Source organism: Loxodonta africana, chromosome 19 (assembly GCF_030014295.1).
Source record: "Loxodonta africana isolate mLoxAfr1 chromosome 19, mLoxAfr1.hap2, whole genome shotgun sequence".
Classification (NCBI taxonomy): Eukaryota; Metazoa; Chordata; class Mammalia; order Proboscidea; family Elephantidae; genus Loxodonta; species Loxodonta africana.
Window position 1 is genome coordinate 18,072,823 of NC_087360.1, and position 19,958 is coordinate 18,092,780.

The 19,958-nt window shown below is 39.3% G+C and overlaps 1 protein-coding gene across 1 annotated transcript in view; it reads right to left on the reverse strand.

Moving 5' to 3' along the window:
- The window catches only part of SPPL3 (signal peptide peptidase like 3), a 190,175-nt gene that overhangs the window by 28,306 nt on the left and 141,911 nt on the right, over positions 1-19,958 (reverse strand). Inside the window, exons 3-6 of the mRNA XM_064272296.1 lie at positions 12,879-12,967; positions 8,081-8,200; positions 7,284-7,362; positions 6,269-6,381 (exon numbers count right to left, since the gene is read on the reverse strand). Coding sequence (XP_064128366.1) covers positions 6,269-6,381; positions 7,284-7,362; positions 8,081-8,200; positions 12,879-12,967 — 401 coding nt within the window. The remainder of the gene's footprint in view (positions 1-6,268; positions 6,382-7,283; positions 7,363-8,080; positions 8,201-12,878; positions 12,968-19,958) is intronic.

The window sequence follows — 19,958 nt, forward strand, 5'->3', positions numbered from 1 at the left end:
GGGAATCATAGCAAGTGTTTTTTATAAGGAAATGTAGGATACCGAGATGAGAGACCAAGCCTAATGCTGTCAGGAATCTACAAAGGTGAGTTACTGCACAGACCATGCCCTGGGGATTTTGACTCTGCCTTGCTACTCGGAGTCATTAAAGGTCTGTATATAAGTCTACAGGGAACATTTCAATAGCTCAGTATATGATATACACTCAAAAAAGCAATGAACACCACCATATATTTTTTTCTTTCTATGAATTGTAACACAAGTTCAAATTTGTAGAACTACCACCACAGTTGGGGTACAGAGCAGTTATATCACTCCCCAAAATCCTTCATGCTATTATTTCTTTATAATCATACCCCCGCCCCACTCATAACACATGGCAACCACTGATCAGTTTCTTATCACTGTAATTTTGAGCAAAATATATTTAAAATGATAACTGTCTTACATTTGTATGTTTTACAATTTCAAAAGTGCTTTCACTGTAATTACCACCTTTGATTGAAATAATATAAGTTTACAAGGCTTATGATCCCTCTCTTGTTTGTTCTCTCATAATATTCAGTTACTTTCAGCTTTTTACCAATTTACCTGGCATAGATAAACCCCAAATCATTGCAGTGGTCAAAGTTACTTGTGAGGGAAAAAAATTCTCTTGACGCAGAAGGATAAGTTTTTAGTTTTCCTTCAGGTTTTAAATTTCTTCCTCATTAAGACCATGTATTATAATAACATCCTTAGTTTCCTTTTCGTTGACTGTTTCCTGAGAGCACTGATGTGATACTGATTCTGGATTACAGCATAAAATGCAATTTAAAATTCTTTTTGCCAAATTCTATTCAATCTGACCATGAGCAGAACGTCCTTGGTCTGGAGTTAATTCACATTTCTGATGTAAGTTTCTGAAAATTATAAATATAAAAACACCACTTAAAACAAACTGCACACCAAATACTACTCAGCAAAGTTAAGATCGGTCACAGAAAGTACGTATATTCTGATGTCATGGTGCTTACAGACTGTCTGAGTAACTTAGCTATTCCTGAACTTAAGGCATGGGCAGGAAGGATCACGCTGGGTGGCCCAGGATCAGACAGCTGGACCACTAAACGACAGGTCCTCTGTGCCCAGCCAGCCTGAGTTGCCCAGCACAGAGGAGCCTCTCAGATTTGGCAGGTGGTTCTAATTTCCAAGGCCTTGACTAACCTTGTGGTTGCTCAAAACAGATAAAGGAATAAATGAAATCCATACCTGTAATTCCCAATTTTCAAATTCCTCCCTTAAACATTCTTCAGGTAGAACAAACAAATAGTATAAAACTGACTGTGTTTACACAGTAAAAGCTGGAACCTGTGTAAGGCGGAAACTTGTCAGAGGAGGAAAACTCAAATATTTTCCACTAATACAGAGGGACAGAAAAGTGGTAAGACTGCACCCTGTCAAAGGCGGAAAACTTGCGAGATGTGGAAAAACAAGGCAGTCCTGTGGAGTTCCGGCTCTTACGGATTTCAGCGTATTTTAACCTCTTTCCCTTCTGAACCACCAAAAGAAAGGAAAAGGTGAACAGACTTCGTGAGGCAGAGCAGTTAAATAAAAGTTTCTTGAAAATGAGAGTAACAACTGAATTAAAAAGGAGGTGGAGATAGCTCCAGGGTCTTAAATTATGAACATTTAAAAAATGTCTTAATGGAAAGGGTATAAAAAATAAAAAGTTGCTGTGTTGCTTGTTATGTGCCCTTGAGTCAGTTCCAACTCACAGCAACCCAATGTGCAACAGAACGAAACATTGCCGGGTCCTTCACCATCCTCACAATTGTTGTTATGCTTGAGCCCGTTGTTGCAACCACTGTGTCAATCCATCTCAACAAGGGTCTTCCTCTTTTTCGCTGACCCTCCACTTTACCAAGCATGATGTCCTTCTCCAGGGACTGATCCCTCCTGACAACATGTCCAATGTATGTGAGACAGAGTCTCACCATCCCTGCTTCCAAGGAGCACGCTGGTTGTAATTCTTCCAAGACAGATTTGTTTGTTCTTTTGGCTGTCCATGGTATATTCACCAACACAACAATTCAAAGGCATCAATTCTTTGGTCTTCCTTATTCATTGTCCAGCTTTTGTGTGCATATGAAGCAACTGAAAACATCATGGATTGGGTCAGGTGCACCACAGTCCGCAGGGTGACATCTTTGCTTTTTAACACTTTAAAGAGATCTCTTGCAGACAATTTGCCCAATGTAATGCGTGTTTTGATTACCTGACTGCTGCTTCTGTGGGTGTTGATTGTGGATCCAAGTAAAATGAAATCCTTGACAACCTCTATCTTTTCTCCATTTATCATGATGTTACTTACTGGTCCAGTTGTGAGGATTTTTGTATTCCTGATGTTGAGGTGTAACCCATACTGAAGGCTGTGGTATTTGATCTTCATTAATAGTGCTTCAAGTCCTCTTCATTTTCAGCAAGGAAGGCTGTGTCATCTGCATGTCGAAGATAATTAATGAGTCCTCTAATCCTGATGCCCCATTCTTCTTTCTATGGTCCAGCTCCTTGGATTATTTGTTCAGCACACAGACTGAATAGGTATGGTAAAAGGATACAACCCTGACACACATCTTTCCTGACTTTAAACCATGCAGTATCCCCTCTTGTTCTGTTTGAACAACTGCCTCTTGATCCATGTACAGATTCTTCATGAGCACAATTAAGTGTTCCGGAATTCCTATCCTCCACGATGTTATCCATAATTTGTTATGATCCACACAGTTGAATGCCTTACCATAGTCGATAAAACACAGGTAAACATCTTTCTGGTATTCTCTGCTTTCAGCCAGGATCCATCTGACATCAGCAATGATATCCCTGGTTCCACGTCCTCTTCTAAATCCAGCTGGAATTTCTGGCAGTTCCCTGTTGATATACCACTGTAGCTGCTTTTGAATGATCTTCAGCAAAATTTTGCTTGTGCGTGATACTAATGATGTTATTCAATAACTTCTGCCGTCGGTTGGATCACCTTTCTTGGGAATAGGCATAAATACGGATCTCTTGCATTTGGTTGGCCAGGTAGCTGTCTTCCAAATTTCTTGGCATAGATGGAGGAGTACTTCCAGCTCTGCAACCGTCTGCTGAAACATCTCAATTGGTATTCTGTCAATTCCCGGAGCCTTGTTTTCGCCAGTGCCTTCAGTGCAGCTTGGGCTTCTTGCTTCAGTACCATCGGTTCCTGATCATTTGTTACTTCCTGAAATGGTTGAACGTCGACCAATTCTTTTGGGTATAGTGACTTTATGTATTCCTTGCATCTTCTTTTGATGCTTCCTGCATCATTTAATATTTTCCCTGTAAAATCCTTCAACAGTGCAACTTGAGGCTTGAATTTTTTCTTCAGTTCTTTCACTTGAGAAATGCTGCGTGTGTTCTTCCCTTCCGGTTTTCTATCTCCAGGTCTTTGCATATGTCCTTGTGATATTTACTTTGTCTTCTCAAGCTGCCCTTTGAAATCTTCTGTTCAATTCTTTCACTTCATCATTTCTACCTTTTGCTTTATAGCTACTTGATGTTCAAGAGCAAGTTTCAGAGATTCTTCTGACATCCATTTTCGTCTTTCCAGTCTTTTTAATGACCTCTTGCTTTCTTCATGTATGATGTCCTCGATGTCATTCCACAACTTGTCTGGTCTTCGGTCATTAGTTCCACACGTCAAATCTACTCTCGAGATGGTCTCTAAATTCAGGTGGGATAAACTCAAGCTCACACTTTGGCTCTTGTGGGCTTGTTCTAATTTTCTTCAGTTTCAACTTGAACTTGCATATGAGCAACTGATGGTCTGTTCTGCAGTCGGCCCCTGGCCTTGTTCTGACTGATGATACTGAGCTTTTCTATATCTCTTTCCACAGATTCCTGTGTATTCCATTTGGTGAGGTCCATGCGTATAAATTAGCTGCCGTTTATTATGGCGAAAAAAGGTATTTGCAGTGAAGAAGTCATTGGTCTTGCAAAATTAAATGTGGTTTCTGGTGTTGTTTCTATCACTAAGGCCATATTTTCTAACTACTGAAGTTTCCAACTTTCACATTCCCATCACCAGTAACTTTCAGTGCATCCTGATTGCATGTTTGATCAATTTTAGACTGCAGAAGTTGGTAAAAATCTCCAATTTCTTCATCTTTAGCCTTAGTGGTTGGGGCGTAAATTTGAATAATAGTCGTATTAACTGGTCTTCCTTGTAGGCATACGGATATTATCCTATCACTGACAGCGTTGTACTTCAGAATAGATCTTGAAGTGTTTTTTTTTTAAATAATTTTTATTGTGCTTAAGTGAAAGTTTACAAATCAAGTCAGTCTCTCACATATGAAGTGTTCTTTTTGACGATGAATGCAACGCCATTCCTCTTCAAGCTGTCATTCGCGGCATAGCAGACCATATGATTGTCTGATTCAAAATGACCAATACCAGTCCATTTCAGCTCACTAATGCCTAAGACATCGATCTTTATGCATTCCACCATTTTATTTTTGACGATTTCCAGTTTTCCTAGATTCAAACTTCATACATCCCAGGTTCCAATTATTAATGGATGTTTGCAGCTGTTTCTTCTCATTTTGGGTTGTGCTGTATCAGCAAATGAAGGTCCCAAAGGCTTGACTCCATCCATGTCATTAAGGCCGACTGTACTTTGAGGGGGCAGCTCTTCCTCAGTCATATTTTGAGTGCCTTCCAACCTGAGGGGCTCATCTTCCAGCATATATCAAACAATGTTCTGCTGCTATTTATAAAGTTTGCACTGGCTAATTTTTTTTCAGAAGTAGACTACCAAGTCCTTCCTCCTAGTCTGTCTGAGTCTGGAAGCTCCGCTGAAACTGTCTGCCATAGGTGACCCCACTGGTATCTGAATACTGGTGGCATAACTTCCAGCATCACAGCAACACACCGTTATTGTGTTAGGGTGATGAATTACAGAAGTTTTTTGGAAATGTCCTTACAAGATGCTGAGAGTGGTTTTGGTAGTAAATATGAAACATATACAAGGCTTCTGTGACTCTGCATAAGTTACTTAACTTCTCTGAACCTGTTCCCTCCCCTGCAAAATGGAATAACGATGGTATTCACTTCATAGAGTTGGTTGAGGATTAAATAAAATAATTCATGTAAAAGTCACACCAGAATACCCAATTCATAATAAGCAGTCAACACATGTTAGCTCTGTCATAATTTCATGATTATCATCATCAGTGAAGGGTAACCCGCATCTGCTACAGATGGCAGTCTAAGCTGTTAGAGCATTTCTTAGTAATAATACATAAAGATTCTAAAAACAAAAACCCTTTGTTCCAGAGATTTTACATCTAGGAATTCATCCTTAGCAAACAATCTTAGTAAATAATTTGACACGTACGCCAAGAGGTGGAACAAGAATGTTGACCTTAGGGTTATTTATAATAGAAAAAGAAACGGGAACAATTTAAAGATCCAGCAATAGTTAATTATGAAACATATACAGTGGAGTACTCTAGAGTTAGTAAAAAAGGCTATGATATATCTTTATGTAATGATACAGACATGTATTTCTATCAGTACATAAGAAGGTTACAGAATAGTATAATCCCATTTGTCTAAGAAGAACTGTCTACAGAAAAACGTGGAAAGGAATGCTCATAGAAGCATCACTCGTAAGAGCTAAAAAGTGGAGACGACTAGTGCATGGATAAATAACTGTGGTATAACCACACAATGGATTATTATTCAGCCATAAAAAGGAATAAAGTACTGATAAATGCTACAACATGAATGAGCCCTGAAAAGCTTATGCTAAGGGAAAGAAGCCAGACATAAAAGGCCACAATGTATGATTCCATTTCTATGAATAGGTAAATCCACGGAGACAGAAAATAAATTAGAGGATGGCTGGGGCTGAGGTGGAGGAAAAGAGGGGAGTGACTGCTGATAGGTACAGGATTTGGAGGTGTATGTGATGAAAATGCTCTAAAATTGACTGCAGTGATGGCTGCACAAGTCTGTGAACATACTAAAGCTCACTGATTTGTCTACTTTCAATAGATGGGCTGTATAATATGTGAATTATATCTCAAAGCTGTTATTAAAAAATATGTTTAGAATGTGGGGAAAAAACATTCCATGGTACACGGTAATCAGGGGTAATGTTGCTAAAACACAGAAGGTAGAAAAATAGAGGACAGACCAATTTGACTACTTCAAAACTAAATTAAGCAAAATCCCAACTTGTCAGTTATAAGTTACTCACCATCCATAAGGAGCCAGTGGCCAGTGAGAACCCAGATGAGGACAAGCATGACAGACAGAGAGAACGACAGTAACTCAGCAGCAGTGAAACGCCCACAGCAGCCAAAGGAAATCCTGCAGAAAACACAACATTTATTGGGCTGGTGGGCAGACTTTATTCAATAACCAAACTCTCCTTGGTTCTGTATGATCAGAGTTCATGATGGCCAAATTACAATAGCTGGCAACGCCTAGGTAGCTGGAACCCCCAGTATCCAAGCCTCTTTGGAGTGAGCTGTAGAAAACTCAGAGGAATTGTACTTCTGCACTCACCTGATAACGTACTTCTTTAGCCCAAATGATCAAACATGAGTGTTTAGAACTTTAAAGTGACAATATCAAACTATGGAGAAGTACAGAGGAAATTCCATTCTTACAGGGAAAATAAAATGAAGAAAGTCAATGATTCAATTCATTTAACAAAGATGAACAAATATTTATAAGGTGGTAAATCTATGTGGTTCTCACCAATTCCTGAGAAAATCACCTGCCTCAAGTGGCTGGTTTCCTAAGTGCACACAGCACCTCCACTCACACGGCACTTTGTTTCCTTAGAGAAATGGCTTTAGGAGTTAACGCTGGGATTAAAACCTACATGATGACTATATATTATATATCATCAAAGATGAAAGGCAGATAACGTTCAAGTTCATTCACCACGCTCCCAGTCCACTGACTCACTAGTAAAGGAATGAAAAGCATGCTTCCAAAGAGAAATGCCCATCTTTCAATAACCTGAGCAGGAAGCACATTACAATGACTCTGTCTCCTTAAGATTTGTTTATACTTCCCCTGCCACGAAAAGATGCAAACGGAACTACTCTCTTCTAGGTTTAAAGTTCAAACATCTCATTTCCCAGTCTTCTGGCATTTGTATGCTCCAGCCAGTCCCAGATATTCAGACTCCTGATAAGGCAAGTGAGTGTGAGATAAGCACACACAAGTTTATAACCTGGAGGAAAATTCCCAGTACTTACTTGTTCTGAGGTGAACAGGGTCTTGTTAAATACTGGCACATCGGGAGAAGAAGAAAAGCAAAAGCTATCGTTGCAAGAACTAGAGAAAGAAAACACAGGGTTCGTTTTTTTAAACCGATTATAGGAAAATGGCGTGCCTTACAGAAACTTCATCACGCCCACAGTGTGTTTCTTGCCAAGTGAATACAACAAAATTAACTACTGAAGAAAAATATCTTCCTTTATTGCTGAACAGATAAGCTCTTAAAAAAAAGTGCCTGACTTGAAGTATGGGAAACATACGCAGGTTTTCTCAATCTCTCGTATCTTGACAAGAATATATAAAGAAATGGTGGGCTAGGGAATGGTCCCCTAAGAAGTCTTGCAGTGTTCTGTTGATGTTCTTTTTATACATTTCCATCATCACTTAGCTTGAAAACAGATCAGAGAGCTGACAGCCAAATTATCTTGATTAGTAGGGGTTTTTAACCACCCCTTTACCAAAGTAAACCTTCTGGTAACCTACCAGAAATGGAGCTACAGCCAAAGCAATACTGCTCTGGTATCATGAAACACGTATGTTTTCAAATCCCTGGCCTTTCTTTCAGACTATGTGGCAAGTCTGAGCAGGTGATACGTATATCTCAGGTTTCCTTTTCTCAAATGGTTCAAAGGTAGGGTGGGGGGAGAAAAAGCCAGACTTATCCAGAAACACTTGTATGGCATGGTGTATAAATCTTAATTTTTGAATGATGATAAAAAAAAGGTGAAAACATTTCCTTTTACGTATGTTAAGAACAGACAGAGAAACTCATTACCTGCTGTACATATGGTAAAAACTACTTGAACTGAGTCAAAGAAGAAGAACATTACTAGAAGAGAGACAGATGCTCCAATTGGAAGGAACAGGGCCTGGGTAGAGTCAATAGTTTGGATACCTGAAAGAGACAAAAAAGGGACGTATTAACCACTTACTGTGTAACATGCACTAGGCCCGCATGCTTTATATACGTTTGAACTCATCACACTGATGACAGATCTAATGATTCGCGTATCAACTATGGAATATCCAGGCCCTCTGATTCTCTCCTTCCCTATGAGGTTATGAGCTCCTTGCTATACTCATAGTACCTTCATTATAATAGGTGCTCAAGAAATACCTGAATTGATCTGCTACCTCCTGGTGCTTACCATCTGCGTGACAGGGTGCAAAAAAATAATTAAGAACATTAAGCGATAGTAAAGATTCAGACTAGTCAATCTGAGTACATTTGTAGTCTTGTATACAGGCTAGTAAAAGAGGTCGTTTAAACCCACAGACTAAAATAATTACTCATCTGTGGGTTTAATGGGCTCGTGTGTATTCTTTCCCACTGTTGCTAATAGTTGAGGATTGACTTCGGGTAGAGGGAGGAAGGGAAAAAATACCAAATTAGAAACATTCTTTTATGGGAACATGTTAAGGTTTCAGAATAGGACATAAATGGAGGAAAACCATCTTTTGGGATAGAGTAGGGTTTATCAAAGTGCTTCTCAATTCTTGGCTGCTCATTAAGATCACCAGGAGAGCTTTAAACAATTTCAATGTCCAGGCCCAACCCCAGAGCAATTAGATTGAAATTTGCGGTAGTTAGGCTCAGCTAAAAACTCCACACACAATTCTGTGCATTCAGGATTGATGACCACTAATAGAATATTTGGTAGAGAAGGGAAACACAGCAAAATTTGAGTCGCTGAATGAGGAGAGAAAAAAGTACTGATTTTGTCTTGTATGTTACCCATTTTCGAATTAAAGTCCATGAAAAGGAGCAAAGAAGAAATGCTCATGTGATCCACTATAAATAAACAAACATTATAAGCAAAAGTCTCTCTTCATGCAACCAGGATGACCAAAATTAGGCACAAAGGGCTGCAATTATCAACCAACATTTAAAAATCACTCTAAAGTATTTAAATTTACCTGCTCCCAAAAAAGCTATTTGGGTGTTTTGGTGAGATAATACATTAAATACTTCTACAAAACAAAACTGCTTCTTAATGGCTAGGGAGATGAGTCAAATAATTCACTTAGGAATAGGGCAATTCAATTTAGGAAAAGTGACCTATGCCAGGACAAACAAGTGATCTGCAGGAGAGGTCTGTCCTGACTGGCAGTCAAGTCCACGCAGCCTGGCCCAGGAATCACACTGGGCAATAGGACTGGGCCAGGAATATGCTTACTTTCAAGTGCTTTATAGACATTTCTAAGAGTTCTAGGAAACTTCTAACTAAACTTCACCTAAAATAGCTTTTGAATTTAAATGCTCTGCAACAGTTCCAGTTAAGAATTAGAGGAAACTCCAGATATCAGATGCTTTTCACAAGAGAAAATAATGGTTTCCCAAATAAATGATTGTTTAGGATAAGCAGCAAATGTCTAAAAAATATTTTATAAATCTTATACATGTCCCCCACCTCCTGTGAACCAAAGCATCATATAGTGTACATATAGTTACATTGGTTCAAAATATGAACAGAAAAAGGGCTGGCTAGAACAAATACTGTTTAGTAAGTCAGGTATTTGTTTATAATAAAAGGAAGTTTTAGAAGCTCAGACTGCAATTAAAATGCAAAACTGAATACACAAAGAACCTTCTAGACTATCAGAATGCAGTTTTTTTTTTGGAAAGCACAGATTTTTATATCAGGAAGTATCAGACATTGTTGCTTCCAGGTAGTTTTACAGAAGAACGCACAGGAGAGTTTACCAAACAGCAATGTCATAGGGCAAGTAAAGCTCCTTTAACCCCCTTGCTGTTGAGTCAATTCTGACTCATAGCGACCTTACAGGACAGAGTAGAACTGCCCCATAGGGTTTCCAAGGAGCGCTTGGTGGATTCGAACTGCTGACCTTTTGGTTAACAGCCGAGTTCTTAACCACTGCGCTACCAGGCCTCCAAAGCTCCTTTAGTTGCTGACAATATGCTACTTAAAATAGTGTACATGACTTCGACATTATACTTCCTAAAGGTTTGGAGAGAGAATGTCCTGGAGGGGAAGGGGCTAATTAATTAGAAATTTTACCCAAACTCCAGCAACATAAAAACAAAACAGACATAACCGGAAGGACAAATGCAGTGCGTTATCTTGAAAGCCAAAATCAACACAAGAGATAGGCTGGTGATGGGATTAAATGTTGTTTACAGACATTATTTTCAGCATTCAATGAGCAAGGCTGCAGGCTAAATACATGTCAGTTCCTGGAACAGACAGTGTCTGATTTTTGTACCTCCATGTGAGAAGCACGTGGGAAACAAGGGATTTAAAAAGAGTCATTTCCTAGGGCAAATGTCCTAAGCAAACACTGCAGTGAAACCATCTGCAAAGGGAAATACTCATTTACAAAGTGATTCCCCCTATTTTGATTTTCGGGAATGAGACAGATTCTGACACTGGGTCTTTACCTGGTTCCTAGTAAGTTACTGGGATGGTATTTTACCTCATACAAGGATCTGTGTCATAAGTTTAAGAAAAGATTCATTCTATTTAAATGATTCTACTTACTGTATTCGTCATGCCCACTGTGCACTACTGGGCGACAATAAAACACATAACTGGCGGAAAACTCGGGAAGTGTAATTTGGTTGACTGAGCATAATGATAACCAGAGACACTGAAGTAAAAATTAAGTGATCTCTTAACATCCAATGTCCTTCATTAATATCTATCAATACATCTAACCTTACATTCAGAAAAACCAAACCAGTAGCTGCTGGCTCAACTCTGACTCATGGCGACCTCATGCATGTCAGAGTGGAACTGTGTTCCATAGGTTTTCTGATTTTTCAGATGGAGATCATCTGGCCTTTCTTCTGAGGTGCCTCTGGGGAGACTTGAGCACCCATCCTTTCAGTGAGCAGCTAAGCATATTAACTGCACCACCTAGGGACTCCAACCTTGTATTAACCCACCGACATCAAGTCAATTCCAACTCATAGTGACCCTATATGACAGAGTAGAACTGCCCCATAGGGTTTCCAAAGAGCAGCTCATGGATTCAAACCGCTGACCGTTTGGTTAGCAGCCAAGCTCATAACCACTGCACCACCACGGCTCCATTCCTTACATTAGATGCCTGGTATTTCCTTCTTGTTAGGCTGGTGACTTTACCTTATTCTTTAAGTCATGCTCACTGCCCCCTCTGTGCCTGTTTTATACGCTCTTCTCATCTGCAGTGGCTTCCTCTCCGCCAATCCAAGTTCACTGTTTTGAGTCAAACTCACCTTCTCCAGGGAAGTCCCTTACTTGACCCATTGTTCCTTATCCCCAACTTGCCTTTCTCTTGACTCTCTTTGTACATGGATGTCAAAATGATCTCTAGAGCTTACTCTGATCCATTGAGAGTAGCTGCTCATTCAGAAGGATTCTGAGGCTATCGCGAGGCTCGGTGAGAAAAAGTACCTGCCCCAGATACAGGAGGGAAGTGGTATTCGCCATCTCTTAGCACCCTTTAATACCTTGGAAAGTATTTTGGCCATGCTGCCTATATAACAGCTTGGGTAGCCGCTCTTGTACTTATGTATCTTTCAAAATATTGAAGAGAATGCCAAGCACATGGTAGGTACCCAAAATAAATCTTTTAATATTGTAAAGCCAGTCTCCTTATTTCTAATTCACTTCTCTTTAGTAGTTAAGAGCTACTGCTGCTAACCAAAAGGTTGGCAGTTCAAATCCACCAGGTACTCCTTGGAATCTTGAATCTTTATGGGGCAGTTCTACTCTGTCCTACAGGGTCACTATGAGTCTGAATTGACTCGATGGCAGCGGGTGGGGTTGGTTTTCCATAATAAGCATCACCAATTTCCTATAACTCCATTAAGGTATAATATACATACCATAAAATTAACCCATTTTAAGTACATAAATCCATCTGGTTTTTTTTTTTTTGGTGGGGAAGGGGTAAAGCACATTTTCATCAATGCAGTAAGACCCCTCATGCCTGTTTACAGTTAATGTTCCTTCCCACCTCTAGCCCTAGACAACCACTAATCACCTTTTTGTCTCTATAAATCTGCCTTTTTGGAAATTTCGTATAAATGGAACCACTCGATATGTGATCTTTTGTCTCTGGCTTCTTTCACTTGGCAAAATGTTTTGAGATTCACCCATGCTATAGCACGTATCAGCACCTGGTTCTTTTTATTGCTGAACAGTATTCCACTGCATGGGGATACTATACTTTGCTTGTCCATTCACCAGTTTATAGACATTTGCATTGTTTTACAAAGGGCATACTATTATGAATGATGCTGTTGAGTATCTGCCATATAACACACTTCTTTTCTAAAGCAAATATTTTTATAAGGTCCTACATATTAGACGAGATAATAATAATAATACTTAGTTTCAGAAGTACTTCAAGGAGCTAACTTTTAAGTCACTGAGTGAACTGATGATCAACACCTACAAAAGAATCAACCCCACCAAAATACTTAATGAGGTCATAAGCTGGCAGATACTACCTTTAAGAAAATAAACATTAATCCCTGAAGCCAGTGAAGTATTAACTGGGGGTATAGAAAGAATCAAATTAAGACAAGTACATGTGTGTAAGTTAATTAGCATGAAATGTCTTACTATTATTGGTGCTGTTGCCATTAAAAGACCCAGAAGAACTGTTGCTGTCTTTCTCCTTATCTTGATTTTCAAAGTCCATATTAAGAGACCTGTGAAAAGAAATTTCTAGGTTACATTTTGCTTAAGAAAGAAGTACATCAGACAAGTCAGTAATGAGATAATATTTTAAAATGCTAAGGCATTAGGAAAGAAAGGAAGATCTCTTTTGAACAATTTTGCAAAACGGTTCTTTGTTGACATTTAAAAACAAAATAAAACCATCTACATTCTTTCCAATATGTCAGTTCAAGCGTTTTCCTGGCTGCAGATAAGCATTCCATTATGGCTGAATCTGCCAGATGTATCTCTGCGCACATTCTTAATCACATCCTTATAATAAATACCTAGAAGGAGAAATGCTAGGTCAAAGGACAAGCACAATTTTTTTTTTAATTGTGCTTTCAAAGTTTACAAATCAAGTCAGTCTCATACAAAAACTTATACATACCTTGCTATGTACTCCTAGCTGCTCGCCCCCTAATGAGACAGCACACTCCTCCTCTCTACCCTGTATTTCCCATGTAGGTTCAACCAGCTCCTGTCCCCCTCTGCCTTCTCATCTTGCCTCCAGACAGGAGCTGCCCACATAGTCTCATGTGTCCACTTATACCAAAATGCTCACTCCTCACCAGTATCATTTGCTGTATTATAGTCCATCCCTGTCTAAAGAGTTGGCTTTGGGAAAGGTTCCAGTCTTGAGCTAAGAGAAGGTCTGGGGACCATGACCTCCCCAGGGTCCTTCTAGTCTCAGTGAGACCATTAAGTCTGGTCTTTTTACGAGACTTTGTGGTCTGCATTCCACAGCTCTCCTGCTCCATCAGGGGTTCTCTGTTGTGCTCCCTGTCAGCACAGTCATTGGTTGTAGCTGGGCACCATCTAGTTCTTCCGGGTTCAGGCTGTACAGTCTCTGGTTTATGTGGCCCTTTCCGTCTTTTGGACTCATATTTACCTGTGTCTTTGGTGTTCATTCTCCTTTACTACAGGTGGGTTGACACCAATTGATGCATCTTAGATGGCCAGAGCAAGCACAATTTTGAGACTATTACAACTGCTGCCAGAAAGGCTGTACCAATTTATTCTTTCTAATAGTGCTTGACTACTTATTTCTCTACACCTTGCCAACTTTGATTCAACCACAACAACAATCTGAGTTTCTGCTGTATCTGGAACTGTTCTAGGTAGAGGGGAGGGATAATAAATAGTGAGGGATAATAAACAGGCTCTCATGGATTTTACATTCAAAGGCGGAAGACCAACAATAAACAAGAAAACTAAGTGAAATATATGGTATATTAATGGAAGTGCTAATGAAAACCAGCAGGAAATGGAAGGGTTAGGCCTTGACATTTTAGATAGGGTGAAGGGAGAAGGCCTGACTGCCCTCTGAGTCAAGTCCTGAAGGAAGCTGTCATTGTTAATCTGATTGAGGAGGAGGCTAAAAATGTTATCTTACGTTTGTTTAAATTTACAATTCTTTAATTATTGAATAATTGTGTGTATGTGGGTCTGTCCATTTGATTTTTCTTTGTGAGCTCTATGCTTAAATTCTTAGCCCATTTTCTATTGGTATGTTTATTTAAAGAGGTTTGTGTGTCCAAAAGAACTTCCTGCAATAATGGAAATGTTCTATACTTTACACTGACCACATAAGCACTTGAAATGTGGCTAGTGTGACTAAAAAACTGAATTTTAAATTTAATTTTAATTACCTTAAATAACTTAAAAGCTAAAGCTGTAAAACTCTTAGAAGAAAATACAGAGGTAAATCTTGTGGGCTTGGATGTGGCAATGGACTCTTAGATATGACACCAAAAATACAAGCAACAAAAGAAAAAACGTGAAAATTGGACTTAGTCAAAATTAAAAACTTCCATGCTTCAAAGGACCCAAGAAGAAAGTGAAAAAACAACTTACAGGATGGGAGAAAATATCTGCAAATCATATATCTGACAAGGTACTTGTATCTAGAATATACAAAGAACTCAGTAAGGAAAAGGCAACCCAATTAAAAAATGTGCAAAGGATCTGACTACATAGATATTTCCCCAAAGAAGATATACAAATGGCCAATAAGCACATGAAAAGATGCTCAACATCTTTAGTCATCAGGAAAAGACAAATCAAGACCTTAATGAAATACCACTTCACACCCACTAGGATGGTTACAACAAAAAAGTCAAGCAAGAACAAGTGCTGGTGAAGACGTGGAGAAATTGGAATCTTCACATGGTCAGAATTCTGATGGGTTGACTTTCTTGTCGTTTTTTTTTTTTTTTTTTTTAAATAAAGAAGACTTGGATTTCAGAACATTCATCTGCTCGTATTTAACGTCTGGGAGTCTTATATTTCTCAAGCCATCAGAGAAAGGCACTTTAGCAGAGATTAAAAAGTACACTAGCGGCTCCACCTCAGTCAACCCTAGAGGAACTGTTATAGTGACTGGCTCCCAAGACAGAAAATTTTCCCTGTCAATTTTGATTAGTTCCATAACTAATAACTAGATACACCTGTTTTGCATTATGTTTCCCTGCCAGGACACCTGTGGTAGTTTTCAGTACATGGATTCTATGGTTTTTAATTCATGTTTCTCATAGCTAAGCTAATCATTTGTGGGGATCTAAACTCTAGGACTGGTGATATATTTCATGAGAACCTGCCTGCAGTCACTGCTTTTCCCCTGTGGACACGCTTTGGAAAAGATGTGTATTAATTTCAACTGACTTTTTCAAATTTACTTATGAATGGAACTACTACACGTGTTATGCCTACTCAGAATCTGGTGACAGCAGGGTAATTTTACTGGAATTTTTACCCACATCTCTATCCTGGGAGCTAGCTTCTACGGACTGTCAGCTTCTATGCTTTCCTGCTGGACTGTAAAGTCAGCGGGCACCTCTTTCGTTTAACCCTAGGCACGGATGTTACACAGTCTCTCGAGATGGGGTGAATGAGACTGGGTGTTGAGAGTAGTGCAGGAAGGACCTAAGGGTTATTTAATGCCATTTCAATTTGTGATTCGCACAGGACTATTCACAACTCTCTCTTGGTTATTCTGAGGGAAGGATTTCTTCTCTTCAAATGTCATACGTTGTGGCTAACCTCAAACCAGTTTTAACTGTTCCATTTTCTTAGAACTTACTTTGACAAGAACTGCTGCTGGGACAGGAAAATCTTAGGCAGGCTAATGAGGTACTACTGAGGCAGAGGGGCCCTGCTGGCATCGTGGTTAAGAGCTCGGCTCCTAGCCAAAAGGTTGGCAGTTCAAACCTGCCAGCTGCTTCTTGGAAACCCTATGGTGCAGTTCTACTCTGTTCTATAGGGTCGTTACGAACAGGAACCAACTTGATGGCACCTAACGACAACAACTGAGGCAGAGGGAAGAAAAAGAAACAAAGTGCTCTTCTTTGGTCCTTATGTAATTTAAAGTTAACTTTCAATTTCTCGTTGCCTCAAATAAGCTTAGTTAAAATCAAACTCCTGTCAGATCATTAGAAGAAGAGCATGAGTTACTGCTACACAAAACAAAGACTGACTTAAATGAGGTTGTAGGGTCCCTGATGCTAGTTCAAACTGGGAAGATTCATATCTTCAGGTTTAACAAGATGAACAGGCCTAGGTTGAGCAGATCCCAGGCCACTGTGACTGGGGTTCAGTAATGGTTACCCACACTGTGCAGCTGATAGCAAACTTCAGTTGTTTAAGTAAAGCCTTTGCAGACGACTTGCCTCCAGAGCTATCCAGGGACCACTCTGAATCGTGGACCTTTGTCTTTATTTACTTCTTCATCTTTATTAACTCCACAGACATGAAATTGCTCGGCTGGACCTAGAACAGTCTGTTCCATCTTCACAGATACCTGCCCTTCACATCACCCTATCACCATCATAATCTTATATATACTATCAGCCATTCTATCCTGTCTTCTTAACAAACAGCCAGTCTGGGTTACTGAAATCAATGTTTAAATGACCAAAAGAAGGACGTGAGCTATGGCTGTTTGATCACAGACAGCCATTTACCACTGCAGAAAATCCACCTAAATTATAGCATAATACTTCCTATTTTTACTTGTCTTTTCATCAACTCTGAAGTGGTTATGGGTCAAGTCGCAGGAGGTAAACAAATTTCCAATTACTGGTGCTCACACAGAACCTACATTAAGACACTAACAGAATCAGGGCAGGGAGACATGGTCTTCTAACTAAGTGCCCGAAAATTTCCTGAGGGTTAAAATAATGATAATTGTTCACCTTTACTGAGCTCTAACTGTCAGACACTGTGCTAGATGTTTTAGAGGCAAAATCTCATCTGATTCACAGAATAACCCTATGAGTAGGGTTACCACATATCCCAGTTCATGTCTGGTGTCCTGGTGAGATTAACATTGCCCTCCTTTCAAAAACACTCCAGTACCTTGGTCTGGATGGTAAAGTATATGATCATCCTGCCTCTTACAGATGCTTTAGTATCCTCACTGTACAGCATGGAAACCAAGGCTCTTATGTTACACTACATTATAGGACCCTGCTTGTCTGTATTAGCTCCCCTTCACTAAAAACAAAACGAAACAACCAGTTCCCATAATCCCTATCCCCAGACGTGTATACATTTGGTAAATATTTGTCTTTTTAAAAAATGAGGATTATCATATATACAACTTTGCAAATTATTTTTCATTCAATAGAATCTCAAGGACATCTTTCCACATCAGTTCCTACTATTTTTTACTCTGTGTTTTAAATAGCTGCATAGCATTTCTCCTTGAATTAACTTGATCTAATATTATTTTCTGGATGAACTTGATATGTTGTCGTCGTTAGGTGCCACTGAGTCAGCTCCAGTTCAGAGTGATCCTGTGCACAACAGAATGAAACACTGCCTGGTCCTGCATCATCCTCACAGTTGTTGCTACGTTTACGCCCTTTGTCGCAGCACTGTGTCAATCCACCTCATTGACGGTCTTCCTCTTTTTTGCTGGCCAAGCATGATGTCCTGCTCCAGATAACATGTCTGTAGTATGTGAGACAAAGTCTCACCATCCTCACTTCCAAGGAGCATTCTAGCTGTACTTCTTCCAAGACAGATTTGTTTGTCATTCTGGCAGTCCATGGTATATTCAATATTCTTCGCCAAAACTTTTATTCAAAGGCATCAATTCTTCAGTCTTCCTTATTCACTGTCCAGCTTCCACATGCATGTGAGGAGACTGAAAAGACAATGGCTTGGGTAAAGCACACTTTAGTCCTCAAAGTGACACCTTTGCTTTTGAACGCTTTAAAGAGGTCTTTTGCAGCAAATTTGCCCAATGTAATACGCTGTTTGATTTCTTGACTGCTGCTTCCATGGGCGTGGATTGTGAACCCAAGTAAAATGAAACCCTTAACAACTTCAATCTTTTCTCTGTTTCTCCTGATGTTGCTTACTGGTCCAGTTGTGAGGATTTTTGTTTTCTTTATGTTGAGGTTGTAATCCATATGTACTAGACTGAATTAAAAATTATTTTCTGAGGAGAACCCTAGGCCTTTGAGAATTTTCACTGCTTGCTTCAGGACAAGGGGAAACATGGTACATGGGCCTTGTCAGGCTTCAGTTTTGATAAAAATACAAATAAAAACGCACTGTGGGAAATGTTAAGACACTGAGGTCTTAACTGAAGTGCCAGCATGGCAGGTCATGTTCACTGCCACCGACATTTACGGAGAGAGGAATATTCAGGAGTAACCAATCGAAGGACAGTCCAGGCACTTCTCCAAATAATCCGAAATGTAACTGTGGATCAAACCAGTTCAGCTGTCAGCTGGGCATCCAGACCGCAGCTTTCTGCTGCCCACTGTGAACCTCCGATTTTGGCAAAACTGCTTTTACCGAAATGCATTTTGGTGCAATGCTACCAGCTTATGCTAAAAAAAAAAGTACTATAATTCATTTGACAAACATTTGAATGCCTACTATAAAATGCTACGAAACTCAGTGTTGTATCCTTTTTAGAGGGTCTTTGGGATAAAAGTCTGGCTGATCTTTCGACCAAGAACGGTTGCTATTTTCCTGAACTTTTTTTTTTTTTTAAATCTAAGAGCACTGTAAAGTTTTTAATTTCTTGCTTTCCCCCCTTTTTTTTTAAAGTTGGTTTTTAAGACAGCTTACTGTGGTATCTGGGGATCACTAATTTTTTTTTAGAAGTAAGGGTATTGGCTACTATGACACACATTTTCAGACTCACCCTTTGTCTTTTCTTTGGCCCCGTTTTACCTTATCTCATCACAATCTGTAAAACTTAGTAAATGGTCTGAAATCCTTTTGAACAGGGCAGAGCAAAAATATATAATTTTAGGGAGCCAAATGGAACTGAGAACATTATTAGTTTATTGGAAATTATACTTGCACCATCCATCTGAACTTTTATAACTGAGTACGCAGTGAATACTGAAGGAGATAGAAAGGGAAAACTGCAGTGTTTTTTTTTTTTTTAATCATTTTATGAGTACCATGTTTTTTGATCATCCTAATATTGGAAGCAGGCACAGTGAAAGGGAGAACTCACTTAACCAAGGTCAAGACTATATGGCTGAACTTGGCTTTCAGCTAAATATGTGTTCCTAGAAAACTTATAGTGGCTTTTTATAAATTTAAAAATACTTACAAATAAGCTGATTAAACTTGATAAACACATAAAGGTGATTGTCTGTGTAGTGCATAATGTACATAATCATTTCCCACATTATCTAATAAATTGTATTTCTGTAGGTGACGTTTTAACGTAGGACAGAAGGTTATGAGATGGCAAAAAGATCGGTTCAAAAGATAATAAACACACTGCACACCATTAGAACATCAATACATTTGTGAACTACACCGAGACCTGTTTTGGTTACCCTGGTCTAGCTTTACAATTATATGCACTGAGTATGAAGGGCAACACAATCAGATGAAGCACAGTTCCTATTATTATCTCCGCAGTCTTACTAACCTGGTGACATCGTCTTCCTACAGTAGCTCTGAGTATAAGCAAATAAACTGCCCTCATCATTAAAGCAAGCCCAG